At 38.9% G+C, this 15,688-nt stretch overlaps 1 protein-coding gene across 1 annotated transcript; it reads left to right on the top strand.

Moving 5' to 3' along the window:
* The first annotated feature begins 10,236 nt into the window (after nucleotides 1-10,236).
* LOC141363138 (protein NLRC3-like) lies at nucleotides 10,237-15,167 on the top strand. The gene is made up of 6 exons (XM_073865695.1): nucleotides 10,237-10,619; nucleotides 10,792-11,073; nucleotides 12,003-12,119; nucleotides 12,342-12,458; nucleotides 12,997-13,122; nucleotides 13,397-15,167. Exons 2-6 carry the CDS (start codon nucleotides 11,024-11,026, stop codon nucleotides 15,165-15,167), a joined length of 2,181 nt encoding a protein of 726 aa, XP_073721796.1. The 5' UTR covers nucleotides 10,237-10,619; nucleotides 10,792-11,023.
* The last annotated feature ends 521 nt before the right edge of the window (nucleotides 15,168-15,688 follow it).

The following is a 15,688-nucleotide window of genomic DNA, read 5'->3' as shown; positions in this document are numbered from 1 at the left end:
AACAGAATGATCCTTTCTAAAAACGTTTGGATAATGTTCTTATAACTAAACATTAACTTTAATACCACGTCTAAAAAACTGGACGCTTTTAACGTTGTAAGAACTTTAAAAAATAAACGTTTTCCAAACTTTCGAAAGACGTTATGGGAAAGTTTTTATAACCTAAAATTGTTAGCTGGGTAGGGCAAAATACACAGATTAATCAGGGATAACAAGACACACCTGGGGAACAATCAGTACAAGGACCAATGAACAAAATAACTACTCAAGACTATAGATATGGCTAACACAAACAAAACTTCAAAATAAGAGAACTAGACAGGAATACACAGAGCATAACCGTGACATAGCTGTTTTATGTGTCTTGTTTATAGAAATAAAGACTGATAACTGAGACTACTTTGACTCTTGTTTATTAGTCTCTCGTGCTCTGTATATCTTTCATGAGGTTACCCGGATGTGTCACAGTATTCCGATCCCCACTACAACAAACATATAACACTTGTTCCTACTGTTACATCCTTTCCCTTTTTTTTTTCAATTACTGTTGTAACCAAAGAACATTATATTTGTAACCTAAGAACATTAAATGTTTTACTTATTACTTATATTCGGTAATTTCTGTTATAACAAACAAACATTCAAGTAATATATTTGCATATTACTTTTGTGAGGTAATTTCACATTTCCTTTAGAAGAAACAAACATTTCCTTTAGAACAAAGAAACATTTAGGTAATATTTTTACATATTACTTCTATGAGGTAATTTCACATTTCCTTTAGAACAAAGAACTCTTTTTTTTTTTTTAACTTGTCATATAGTCATTTAAATATTGTGGTTTCCTTATTACACGTCCTGCTTTTGTGACAACAGACGCTGGGACGTCTGATTGTTGAGTGTTCTGCTTTAAATTATCCACAGTACTTGTAAGATGTGATTGTGTATCTGCAGTTTCTGACTGTTTTGTATTGTCTGGAACAACAGTCTGTGTTTTGGTGTAGACTCCGGTGTTCACTCCATGATCCTTTCTGAGATGTCTCCTGTTCCTTCTTATGACCCCTCCAGAATCCAACTGGACATTGTATGATCTCGAGTTGATGGGTTCAATCACAGTCCCCTTTTTCCAGATCCTATAAGGTCCAAATGGTTGTATTCTCACAGAGTCCGCTGGTTTTAATGTGTCCATGTCTTTGGCTGACCTGTTATAGTACGTTTGTTGTCGTTGTTGGTTTGTTCTCAATTCTTTAATGGAATTCTGGATCTTTGGTTGCAGGAGACTGGTTTTTGTGGGTAGAAGTGTCTTGGTGCGACGGCTAAACAACCTCTGTGCTGGGCTGGTTGATAATCCATGTGTTGGAGTGTTTCTATGATCCAGGATTGCTAAATATGGATCCTGTCTTGACATTTGTGCTTTCAACATCAATCTCTTGGCCGTTTTGACAGCTGATTCTGCCTTGCCATTACTCTGAGGATAGCCAGGCGATGAGGTCTTGTGCAGGAATTCCCATTGATGACTAAACTTCTCGAACTCCTGTGACGAAAACTGTGGACCATTGTCAGAGATGACAATGTCTGGAATACCTTGACGGGCGAAGTGACCTTTCAGCTTTCTTATGACCGTAGTAGATTTTGTGTCTGTCAGATAATCAATTTCCCAAAAATTGGAATAGTAGTCTACTGTAATTAGATAGTCCTTGTTGTCGAAAGTAAACAGGTCCGTGCCTACCTTGGCCCAAGGTCTGTCTGGTATTTCATGTGGATGCAATGTCTCCTTTTGCTGGTTGCAGTCAACTGCGCGGCAGGTGTCACATTGCTGTACATACGATTTGATCTGCTCGTTCATTCCTTGCCAGTACACACACTCTCGGGCCCTCCTAAGGCATCCTTCCACGCCTAAATGTGAGGAGTGTATACGTCTTGCTATTTCCTTCCACAGTTGCTTAGGGATAACAGCTCGTTTGCCCCTGAAAACAAGTCCATCCTGGTAGCTCAGCTCCTCTTGAAACAGGTAATAATGACATATTTCCTGTGGTGTGTCAGCTTTGTTCCTCGGCCAACCTTGTAATATGGCTTTAATCAGTGTCTGCAAAGTGTCGTCCTCTTTTGTTGCGGATCTAATTAACTCAAGCCTGTCAACAGAGATTGGTAGGTGTTGTGTCATGTTTATAGTCTCCAACTCTGCCTCAACGGATCCTGTGGGCATGCTTTCAGGCAAATATGCTCTACTTAGTGTGTCTGCTAACCACATCTCTGGCCCTGGCACATACACAACATCCACATCATATTTTTGAAGTCTCAACATCATTCTTTGGAGTCTTTTAGGTGCACTCAGCAGTGGCTTACGCAGGATGTTTTCTAAGGGTTTGTGATCACTTTGTGCTGCTACTTTCCGTCCATATGTATAATGGTGAAACTTTTCCATTCCAAAAAGTAGAGCTAATAACTCCTTTTCAATTTGTGCGTAGCCCCGCTCTGTGCGTGTTAATGCTCTGCTGGTGAATGCTACTGGCTTACCTCCTTGGATGAGTGCAGCACCAAGGCCTCCCTCTGAGGCATCACACTGGATGGTAAGTTCTTCATCAGGGTTGTAATACTTTAACACTGGAGCATTTGCAATTGTTTCTTTTATCTTACAGAATGCCTCTTCATGCTGCACGCCCCATCTCCATTCACAGTCTTTGCGGGTTAACTCTCTCAGGGCCTCACATTGGTCAGAGAGGTGTGCACAAAACTTTGAGAGGTAATTTACCATCCCTGGTAGTCTCTGAACTCCTTTCACATCTGTTGGTTTCGGCATGTGTGTTATTGCTCGAACTTTGTCTGGGTCTATTTTCAATCCATCGGATGTCAGGAGGTGTCCAATGTATGAGACTTCTCTTTGTTTGTGTTTGAACTTGTCGGCATTTAGCTTGATCCCTTTTTCTCTGCACCTTGCTAAAAATGTGTTCAGCTTTTCATCATGGTCTCTCTCAGCTAATTCTTGTGTCTCCCCTTTGTCCTGTAATGAGCACATCGTCAGCAATTATGTATATTCCTGGCAGGCCTTCTAAAGCAAACGTGAGCTTCCTTTGAAAGATTTCAGGGGCCGGACTTATGCCCATCGGCATACGTAGCCATCGATATCTTCCAAATGGGGATGCAAATGTGGTTAGATAACTTGTTTCTTCCTCCAGCTTTACGTGCCAGAATCCACTTTTAACGTCGCACACTGTAAACACTTTTGCTTTAGACAGTTCAGGGAGTATGTCGTCTATAGTGGGTAGTGGGAAATGACTGCGCTTCAAAGCCCTGTTTAAGGGTCGCGGATCTATACATACTCTGAGTCTGCCGTTGGGCTTCTGTACGACCACCATATTACTGATCCAATCCGTACTTCTCTCTACTGGCGCAATGATTCCTCTCTCCTGAAGATCTTGAAGCTCTTCCCTCAACGGTTTCATCATAGACACTGGAACCCTCCGTTTTGGTAGCTGTACAGGTTTTACCGTGTTATCAATCTCAAACTTATATTCTCCCTCCAGAGAGCCATCGCCTGTGAAAACATCAGCATACTCTTTCTTTATCTGCTGTAGTGACCACTGACTCGACGTAGGTTTTTCTGTGCTGACTATGCTGTCGATTGCAAGAATGTTTTCGTAGTGCACTTTAATGAGCTTCATTGCTTCACTTGCTCTCTTTCCTATTAGGGGAACAGTGCAGTTGTCATCAACCACCTGGAATTCCAGCCTGTACAGTTTGTGGTTTCTTGGGTTTCTTATTTTCACTTTGCACTTTCCTAGTGGTTTCACTTTACTTTGATTGTACATTACTAGTACAGACTTTGTATCCTCCAGTTTTATATCAGGGCTCAGCAGATCAATAGGAATCACATTACAACTTGCTCCACAGTCAATTTGAAATTTCACAAGTTTTGCTTACTGTCTCTGGGTTTGATACACCAACAGTAAGAATGTCCTCATATTCATCACTGTCTTGTTGAGTCACATTATTTACTGATTTGTGGTTTCCATGTCTCAGCTGTGCTCTACATTTAACTGCAAAGTGATTTGCCTTCCCACACTTTTTACATTTTTTACCAAAAGCTGGGCATTTCTGCTTGCTCTTTTCATGCTCCTTACCACAAAATCTGCACATGATCACAATGCCGTGTTGTTGTCTATCTTGACGTGCTCCATGTCTGAGGGCATGCACCTCTTCTACCGCTGCACCTGCTATGGCTTTGCTGTTCTGTCGCGACAGCTCTGCTGCTCTGCATATACGTATGCACGTCTGTAGTGTTAAGTCTTTCTCACGAAGTAGTCTCTCTCTCAGTCCTTCACTGTTAATTCCGCACACTATTCTGTCACGTATGAGTGAGTCTTTGATTTCTCCAAAATTACATGTCTTAGCGAGCATTCGTAACTCCGTGACGTAATTATCGATCGTCTGTTCAGCTCCCTGACTTTTTGAGAAGAATCGATAGCGTTCAACTGTCTCGTTTATACTTGGATTACAGTGTTCATCAAACTTTGCAATAATGTTCGTTACCGTTCGTGCATCCGCAGCTATATCACTCATCAGCGTTTCCAGCAGTTCCCGACCGCTCTCACCGATGAGGTAGTAAAACAATTTTACCTTCGTCTTTTCCTCCGCGTCCGACATAGTCAGCTCTAAATACAGCTTAAACTGGTCCCTCCAGGATTTCCAGGACTTGGAAAGAATTTCGGCGTCAATGCACAGCGGTGCTGGTGGTTTTAATCCTTCCATCTTGCAGCTCTATTCACGTGCAGCTTTACTCACGTGCAGCTCTACTCACGTGCAGCTCTCTGCTCTAACTGTTAATTCTAAACTAGTAAACTAACAGTCTACAATTGCCCACGCTGCCACCATGTTTTATGTGTCTTGTTTATAGAAATAAAGACTGATAACTGAGACTACTTTGACTCTTGTTTATTAGTCTCTCGTGCTCTGTATATCTTTCATGAGGTTACCCGGATGTGTCACAGTATTCCGGTCCCCACTACAACAAACATATAACACTTGTTCCTACTGTTACAATAGCCCCCCTCAAAGGAGCAGCTTTCAGACACTCCACATGAAAAACAAAAAAGACAAGAGTCCAGGTGGGTGGAAAAACGGAGGTGGACCAGTGGGAAGGATGGTGGGCCAGGCCCATGTAGGTGCCAAGAACCAGAGTCTCTGAGCTTTTGGGGTGCCGGCAGGCCGAACTGACATAATCGGCTATCCGCCAAACTAGACACTAACAAATTCGTCCAGGCACTAACCAAATATGTTGGTGAAGTGTCTATCTTGATGTAGCTCCGGAGTGGTGGTGGCCATTTTGTGAACAGGTTCAGGCATGACTTTACGTCCATATGTGTATTGATGTAATTTCTCCATGTCATATACAATTGCTAGGCATTGCTTTTCTATTTGAGCATAGCCCTGTTAAATCACTGATAAGGCAGACCTCCCTAAAGCTCTTTTCACATCAGTCACTCTTGGCATCTCATTATTGCTGCCCTTTCTCTGGATCAAATATTATTCCTTCAGATTTAAGTAGATGTCCAATATATGACACTTTACTTCATCGGAGTCTGAGTTTGTCTGTATGCAATTTATATTTTTCTCAATGTTCAATCATGGTCCTTGTCTGTCATTTCCAGTGTTTCTCCTTCTCCTGTTATAAGGACATCCTCTTTTATTATGTATTTGCCCTGGTTATTGCAATGTCTGCTTCATTATTCACTGATAAACCTCATGTGCTCAGTTTATACCCATGGACTTTCTCAATCATCTGTATCTTCCATAAAGTGTTGTGAACGTGTTGAGATTGTCTTGATGGGTCGTTCAACTAAGCAAGCCAGAAGCCATTTTTTACATCACAAACGTGAATACTCTTGAAGATCTCCCTGCTGAAATTACGGAATTACGCTGGTCTCTGCTGGTTTGATGGTGGAGCTGGTGGTCACCAGCATACCAGCACCAAAACACAACATATGCTGGTCTTGCTGGTATGACCAGCATGGGATGCTGGTGCTAATGCTGGTTTGGTGCTGGTTTAGCTGGTGCTAATGCTGGTGCTGGTTTAGTGTTCACTAGCAAACCAGCACCAAAACACAACATATGCTAGTCTTGCTGGTATGCTGTTTTTTTCAGCAGGGCTCTTTGAGCTAATTGTTTAAGGCTTCGCAAATTTGCCCCTAGGTTTCTTTACCACCACTAAACTACTTATCCAGTCTGTGCTTTTCTCCACAGGTGTTATTATAGCTCGTAATTGGAGGTTGTTCAGCTAATCTTTTAGCGGCATCATCCGTTCCGTTTGGGCAGTTTTATTGTTCCCACCCGCTGGTCGCTCTCTATTCTCTACCGACCTGTAGACATCCATCATCTGTAAACACATCTGTGTAAACACTATTCTGTCCTGAATGAAAAACAAAATTACCTGCAAGCATTTTCAGTTCAGTGACATATTTGTCAATTACTTTATCTGACATTGATTCGGTCCAAAAAACGATATCTCTACACAGTTTCATTTAGTTTAGGGTTGCCGTGCTGATCAAAAGCCTCAATTTATGTCTTTACTGTTCTGTCCTCCGCTGCTGATCCTAATAAAGTTTCACATAAATCTCCAGCAGGTTGAAAAGTTTCACCTTTGTGTTCACAGACGCCTCTGTCAATGTCAGATGAAGATACAGGTGAAATCCCTCTTTCCAGACTTTGTCTTTGTTAGGTTGTTTGAATCCAGCATCAATGTCAGCGGTTAGGTTTTAGTGTATGAGGTTTGTGTCGGCTCAACAGGCTCAAGTCTTTGCTGACACTTTGGGCCAATCCCATTTCTCTGTCTTACCCCTTCCCCTTACCCCTACCCCTTAGTTTTGCACGTTCACGTGAGAGTAAGGGCTATCCCAATTCTCGTTTTGATCAAGGGGTAGGGCTAAGGGCAAGTGGTAGATACCCCTTAAAACCAAGAATTTCCGCGAGCTTACTTGAAACCAAGGGGTACCCAGAATACACTGCGCAACCGGCAAAAATGGCGGCCAGAGCGTCCCATAAATGTAAGTATTTTCGGCTTAATAATTAATTTAAAAATTACTAACGTCTTGTTTTGTGCTCTACACAGTCCTGTTCATATATATTTGAATTATGTTCTTAATTTAAATGTTTTAAAATTTCGCTAGTTTGCTACGCTAACGTTACGTTGCTGATTTGCACAACATTCCCGTATTTGCTGATTTGCACAACATTCCCGTATTTCTCTAACTAGCCATGAATGGACTGCATGCTTGTTTACAGTTTTAACTAAATTCCATTAACGTTAGCAGCGAATTTCGTTTGATATCAGTGCATAACACTACTTGCTTTGGAGACATCGGTACGTGCTTTACGTATACCGTCCTGTATCACACAGGGACGCCAGAAGAAACTCGGCGGCTGATTCACTTTCGCTTACACTTGCACTCGGCATCTTGGAAGTTTGTGATCAACATTTGTCGCGTCTGGTGATGTTGCAGCCAGCAAACGACGATGTATGATGACGTAACCGTAACCAAGCGGTGTCTCATTTCATAGGGGTATGTTTTCACCCCTAGCGCTTAACACTTGGTTTTGAGGGACAAGGGCTAGGGGTAAGACGAAGTGGTAGGGGAAGGGGTAAGACAGAGAAATGGGATTGGACCTTTATCTTTCTGCGGCAAACTCCACAAATGCACTGAAAACAAAACTTGTTTGTAAGCCCAAAGATATCCATGTTTCACTCTTGATCTCTCTCTAGTGTGAAGAAATAAATCAGACGAGTGTCATGGCTTTGTCTCTGTATCTTTACTGAACAACAAGCGACTCTAAATGTTTCTTTCTTTGAATGTGATTTTGTTCTCTGTGATAAGGAAGATATCAGATGACATCATGATTTAAATCATCTGATAGCAGCAGCATAACCTTTCTTTAGGACATCAGAAAGAAATCTTGTGTATTTCTCATCAAACCTTTCATTTCTTCTTCAAATCATTATACGTTTTACAACATTTGTAGTGAAACTAGTAAGTGTCTTACTAGTTTAAATTGCGCCTTGTAGTTTAAGTTCAAAAGTTCATTGATCCAAATTCAGGATCAGATGCCATTTTTGATCAACATTCAGTAAAATCCAGAATATCTGAGAATTTGTCTTTGTGTTTTTTTCAGTTTGATGATCTCACATGAGCTTTCTCTTCAATGTGCTCTCAGCTTTAAAGGTTTCTTCATCAGCACAGCTCTTATATTACTTGACATGTTAAGTTCTTGCATACAAAACATTTCATCAATAATATTACAGCATGAAGACAAAAACAATAAATCTGCATGTAAACCTTGTGTATCCTCAGTCTTTATCGACTGCCATCCTAAAGCTTTCTCCATGCAGCAGTCGTCATAAAATTGTTTCTTTAGAAGACATTTGACTCATGAATATCTTACTTCTGGAGCACAATGCTGACGACTCTCAATCAAATCTCTAGGTTGTCCTTTGATAAACTCTTCAAGAAAATACAAGCAGTCTGTTTTATTGTCAAAAGCACAAATGCTCTTATAAATGTTATATCATTGAAATGATATTAAAGTGGATTACAATCCAGACTCAGTCTCATAAGACTGAGATCTCTATGATGAGAATGAGGTTGAGCTTGATGTAAAGATATGCAGTTCACTCTTGTATGTCGCCCTGATTACAGTCCTACTGATGATCGTAAAGATGAAATTAGAGTAATTTACAGTTTTAATACAGTGACACAACGCTTAATAAAATGATGAACTTGACATTTTAGCTTTGGTCTATCGCTGTGGTTTGCAGAACTTATTGAAAATACAAACTGATTATCTGCCAGAAGCTTTCTGAACGGCAGAGTCAAACTGCGCCATCTAGTGAACAAAAACAAACTTTACAATAAATGACTCTTACATACAGTGGATATAAGTTTAGTTCAACTTAAAGTGTTTTGTGCTCTTTCATGAAGGAGAAAACCTCACACATTAACACAGAGAGGAAACTCATTCTTGATAAATCATACTTGATTTAATATTTGAATGCATTTAATTGTTTGTTGTTGTTTTCAGGGTTTAATGATTGACTTCTGATTTCAGGTTTAATTATAAGGTTGACTTGATTGATCATAGTTTAAGTTGATATTCAGTAAAACTTCTTGCTTCTAATATGGAGGACACCATAGACCTCAACACTTAACAGACAAACCTCAATAACACTGACAGTAAACAAATCTCCCTATAACAGCACTTAAATGATACTGTAATTAATAAGAACAGGAATTTCAACCACCTGCTGTTTATTTTACAGTAAATTGTATATTGAATTTAGTATTAGGATTTGATAAGACTTTACTCCTTCAGTGGAGAAAAGAGGAGAAATTTAGATTTCAGTTTAATCATTGTTGATGTTGATGTGTTTTGTTTCATGCAGTGAAAGTAAACACACAAATGTTAAAGCAATACGAATGATTTCTCCTCGTTTGTAAGTTAAATCTGTTAAATTAGTTGTAATAATGTTTGTATAATGTAACACTGTAATGCTCGTTTACTACCAGCAGAGGGAGAAAAACATCAAGCGATTGGTCGTCTTGTTCGTGACGTCACAACCTTAAAGCGAAAGTAAAAAGTTGTTTCCGCTATTTTAAACTTGGGGTGAATTCCTAAGATACCGATCATCAAACTGATTAATATAAAGTTTTTTAAATCACATGCAGGTATTGTCGCATCATGTGTAGTTGATGTAAAAGCTGGAGGATTTTGAGGATGTGAATCCAGTCAGATTGTTACGGAGCCCTTTAGGGGACATGGTGGTGGACACCCTGCTGAAAAAAACAGCAAGGCCAGCATATGTTGTGTTTTGGTGCTGGTTTGCTAGTGAACACCAGTTAATCCAGCACCAGCATTAGCACCAGCTAAACCAACACCAAACCAGCATTACTGTAGCACCAGCTAAACCAGCACCAAACCAGCATTAGCACCAGCATCCCATGCTGGTCCATGCTGTTTTTTTCAGCAGGGTCTTCGCAAATAAATAAAGACATTTGAACTTGAATGCTCGTCTTGTAAGTAGTTCTCGATTAGAAATGAACAGGTGAACAAAAACAATTATTATCATAAAACATGAAATGACAGATAATTGATAATAGTGCTACGTCGGGACTTTCAAATGAAAAAGTCTAAAGCAAACTCTGGTGTGTGTGCGCGTGCGCGTGTGTGCATGGGTGTGTGGGTGTATGATTACTGTACCTTAGTTTATACTGATAATAAACCCACATTATACATTCATAGTAAATGTATGTCATGATTTATTTGACTTCAACAGTAACATTTACAGCATTTTAGCTAAGCAGTAAGGATATTCATCACTGATAAACGGTTATTTACAGACCTGCATTACAGACCTGCATTATTACAGTAAAAGGTTAATTTCAAGTGTATGCCATCCCCCACCCCCGACTTTATTCTACATGCTTTGTACCGTACTTTGGACTCTGCTTTTAGTCATAAACAGGTGTGGTTTTTAACCTCTCGCCATTTTACACACCAGTTTTAATGTGTCTACATTTGTTGAAAGTCACTTACGTGTACTTGTTAACTTTGAGTAGAAATAGGTTGACGGAGGTAAGTGTTTTACATCTCATAATTGTAACTTGACTTTGTATATATGTTTCTTATAAAAATAATTTTAATAGTTAATAGCAAAATTCAACTTTTTTTTTTTCATTTAATAAATATGATTCCAGCTATGCGTTTATAGTCCTTTTAACAGCATCATCTCTTATTGTTTTTATAGGCTGTACATGCCTAATATTTAAATCTCAGTGACTGAATGGGTTTTGTCAGAAGCAACGCAGAAACTCACAGATTAAACTTTGATCAAAATTCATGATCAGATTCATTCAGAGTGGAGGTGATCAGATTCATTAGATTCATTCAGAGTCTGTGGAGGTGATCAGATTCATTCAGAGTCTGTGGTGTTGATCAGATTCATCAGTGGAGATCAGACTGATATGACGGAATGATTCATGGCCGATTCACAAGCATTCAGAGATGGAGATGATTTTCCAGGAGTCAGGTATTGAAGTCTGTATGAAAGGAACACGCCCAGATTTTGGGAATTTAGCTTATTCACCGTATCCCCAGAGTTAGAGAAGTCTATACATGTGAATGGCTCCAGCTAGCAAACTGCTCCCAATAAATGACAAAATAACAAACTTTTTACTATTTATGTGTTGTGATTTGTATAGTGACACTGTGCACAAATAACAAGGTGATATGAGACACAGCGATATTTTAACAGTATACATACTGGGAACTATATTCTCTGAAGACAAAGCACTGCTACTTGGGCAGAGTGATTTGCTCGCAGCACTCGAGAAGCCCCCTGGTGAGGAGCAGAGAGTTCGGTCAGAGTTGTGCAAATCACTCCGCCCAAGTAGCAGTGCTTCGTCTTCAGAGAATATTGTTCCCTGTATGTATACTGTTAAAAGATCGCTGTCTCTCATATCACCTTGTTATTTGTACACCGTGTGACTATACAAATCACAACATATAAATAGGAAAATGTTCGCGTTATTTTGTCACTTATTGGGAGCAGTTTGCTAGCTGGAGCCATTCACTTCCAGACTTTCTGCTAAGCTAAGCTAGCGGGGGCTGCGTCAGACAGAGTTACAGCACGCACGTAGGTGAGAAAGGTATGTATGGACTTATCTAACTCTGGTTGATACAGTGAATAAGCTAAATTCCCAAAATCTGGGCGTGTTCCTTTAACGATATTACCTAAACACATGTGAATTGGAAACATATATGTAGCCTAACTTTTATATATTTACAATTTTACATAAATATAACATTCTGCATGTTTATATGATATGATATAAACTCTGTAATTAGATCATCAAATAGCTGTAAATATATTTCTTGATGCAAATAAAAGATGCCCAAACCACATGACTGAAAACATCAGTTATCATCAAACATCTGCTTTATAATGTCTTGTTATAGATCAGACTATCAGAAGAGATCAGACTCATCTGAGATCAGCTGTGTGTCCATGAAGAGTGATCAGTCTATTAATGAACCATTAAAATTTCAGGACAGAGAAACATCACCTGGTCTGAGGTACAACAGCTGTCTCATGATCAGCAAGATATTTTTAAATGGACTTTAACGTCTCTTTCAAATTCTTTGTCATTCTGCATGTTCATATGATCAATTCATCTGTAATTAGATCATCAAATAGCTGTAAATATCTTTATTGATGCAAATTAAACTAAGCAGCCAAAGCACATATGACTGAAAACATCAGTTATCAATCACCTACTTTATAATGTCTTGTTATAGATCAGACTATCAGAAGAGATCAGACTCATCTGAGATCAGTTGTGTGTCCATGAAGAGTGATCAGTCTATTAATGAACCATTAAAATTTCAGGACAGAGAAACATCACCTGGTCTGAGGTACAACAGTTCTTTGTCATTTCTGTGTAAAGTTGTTTAAAATAGGCTATGTTAAGTAAATTTTATTTATTTACATGTATAAGAACAACAAAAGAATGACAGTTTTTAAATATAGTTAAGGATGGAGTATTTGAAGTTACATGGAGTTATTCAAATTTATTTTCTTATTTGAATCTATTTCAAACTATATTATAAACACAGTCTAGGATCGAGTATGTGGAGGTATTTTGTTACTAACAGAATAATGCAATAAGTAAAACTCCAACTCCAAACTATATCCTTAAATCCTGTTCAGAAATACATGGAGTACACGGAGGAACTCAAAATTATTCCCTAATAGAATGATGGTAATCATAATAATAATAATAATAATAATAATAGCACTAATGTGAAGTAGCGATATCTATAAGATTGTAACTGGACCATAATAATGAAAACAGTATTAATGAAAAGATTAAATTAAGTTAATCTATATTATTATTATGTATAAATGTGCTATATAATAAACTTGCCTTGATTACTGCAAAATAATTCTTAGAAACCTGGAGAGATCTGACAAACATCTACAGCAGAAGAGATCAGACTCATCTGAGATCAGCTGTGTGTCCATGAAGAGTAATCAGTCTATAACATTTCAGGACAGAGAAACATCACCTGGTCTGAGGTACAACAGCTCTGTATAGATAAAGATATGATAATATACTCAAATATGTGTTCACAAACTGTTGACTAGTCTATTAATATCAGATTGTCTGAATGTCTTCTGTTTAATATCAATAATATTGTCTGGATGAGACTCAGATCAATTAAGAGTGTATAAGAATCATGTTTTTATTTAAAGAGAATTCAGCAGATATCACTTACATTATATTATTATTAGTTTAGATGTTTTTCTAACTTCTTTAATTTATGTAATAGTATCATGCATCTCTTTACAGTTATCATTGGCATCAGAAAACATTCAGATCAAATCTGAGGAAGAAGTTTGAGTGTTTGTATGAGGTAACATCAAATAAGAGAAACCCAACACTACTGAATGAGATCTACACAGAGCTCTACATCACAGAGAGTGAAAGTGGAGAGATCAATAATGAACATGAGGTGAGACAGATTGAGACACAATCCAGAACAACAACAACAGAGGAGACACCAATCAAATGTAATGACATCTTTAAACCTTTACCTGAACAAGACAAACACATCAGAAGTGTGCTGACAAAGGGAGTCGCTGGCATTGGAAAAACAGTCTCTGTACAGAAGTTCATTCTGGACTGGGCTGAAGAGAAAGAGAATCAGGACGTCCACCTCATATTTCCACTTCCTTTCAGAGAGATCAATTTGATGAAGAACAAAACACTCAGTCTTTTAGATCTTCTTCATCTTTTCTTCCCAGAGACAAAAGAAATGGAAATCTCCAGTGATAAATATAAAGTGTTGTTCATCTTTGATGGTTTGGATGAGTGTCGTCTGTCTCTGGATTTTCACAGCAGTGTGAGGTTGTGTGATGTAAGTGAATCAACCTCAGTGGACGTGATGCTGACAAACCTCATCAAGGGAAATCTGTTTCCCTCTGCTCTCATCTGGATCACCTCCAGACCAGCAGCAGCTGATCTCATCCCCTCTGAGTGTGTTGATCGAGTCACAGAGGTACGAGGCTTCACTGATCCACAGAAGGAGGAATACTTCAGGAAGAGAATCAGTGATGAGAGTCTGTCTGATCAAATCATCTCACACCTGAAGTCATCCAGGAGTCTCTACATCATGTGTCACATCCCAGTCTTCTGCTGGATTTCAGTCACTGTTCTAGAGAGAATATTGAGTGAAGAGACAAGAGAGATCCCCAAGACTCTCACTCAAATGTACACACACTTCCTGATCATTCAGACAAACATCAAACATCAGAAGGACTATGAGAAGAAAGATGAAGACATGATCTTCAAACTGGGGAAACTGGCTTTTAAGCAGCTTGTGAAAGGCAATCTGATCTTCTATGATGAAGACCTGAGAGAGTGTGACATTGATGTAGCAGAAGCATCAGTGTATTCAGGATTGTGTACTCAGATCTTCAGAGAGGAGTTTGGTTTGTATCAGGGGAAAGTTTACTGCTTTGTTCATCTCAGCATCCAGGAACATCTAGCAGCTCTTTATGCTCACATCTCTTTCACAAACTACAACAGATATGTGTTTGATCAAAATATCGAAATAAAATACAAATCATTAAAAGAGTATTTATTAATCAATTTGCATCATCGAGCTGTAGATGAATCTTTACAGAGTAAGAATGGACATCTGGATCTTTTCCTGCGTTTTCTTCTGGGTCTTTCACTGGAGTCCAATCAGATTCTCTTACAGGATCTACTGACACAGATGAGAAGTCGCACCTACATGAAAGAGGAAACTGTTAAGTACATTAAACAGAAGATGAATGAGAATCTGTCTCCAGAGAAATCCATCAATCTGATTCACTGTCTGAATGAACTGGGTGATGATTCACTGCTGCAGGAGATTCAACGTTATGTGAGATCTTCATTAGTAGGAAAGACCAAACTCTCCTCTTCACAGTGGGCTGCTTTAGTTTTTGTGTTGTTGACATCTGCGCAGCATTTGGATGAACTTAATCTAAAACCATTTATTGGAGATAAAAATAAAGCAGATGAAGTTCTTGTGAAACTGCAGCCTGTGATTAAAGAAACCAAAAAACTACGGTAAGTAAAACTAACAACAATCACATGACTGTTTACATATTAAAGCAACACTCTAGGTGTTTTCGACATCGGCTGGATGTCACCGATCGGCGAGATTAGCCGCGTGCAGGCGGGGAAGAGCTGAAAACGGAGACGTGAAGTCGGACACGCTGTGGTTCCCATAGTTTCTTGCATTTACGTCAGGCATGGCTGATCACGCGCCGTTTGCTTGCTTTATCGCAGTAATGATTTGTAAGATGTAAACAACATAAAAAGTTAATTATACTGTTTTGAATGTCCGTGTATGAGCATGAGTGTAATCTGTTTTTACAGGAATAAAGTTCAACATAAGCATATATTATTTAAATACCAATGTAGTGGGCTCTACGTGTTCTATCCATTTTATTTTGATAAACATGACACAATAAAAATATTGCGACAACATGAAAATAGCTTTACTGTTATAAAAATACAGATTTGTGAGCATTTGTGGAACTAGGGGTTTGAAAAAAACATGAACTGCACTGGCTGACTCAGGCGGCTGAT

This window comes from Misgurnus anguillicaudatus, unplaced genomic scaffold, assembly GCF_027580225.2.
Source record: "Misgurnus anguillicaudatus unplaced genomic scaffold, ASM2758022v2 HiC_scaffold_33, whole genome shotgun sequence".
NCBI classification, from domain to species: Eukaryota; Metazoa; Chordata; class Actinopteri; order Cypriniformes; family Cobitidae; genus Misgurnus; species Misgurnus anguillicaudatus.
This window is presented reverse-complemented; position numbering and strand designations above follow the sequence as displayed.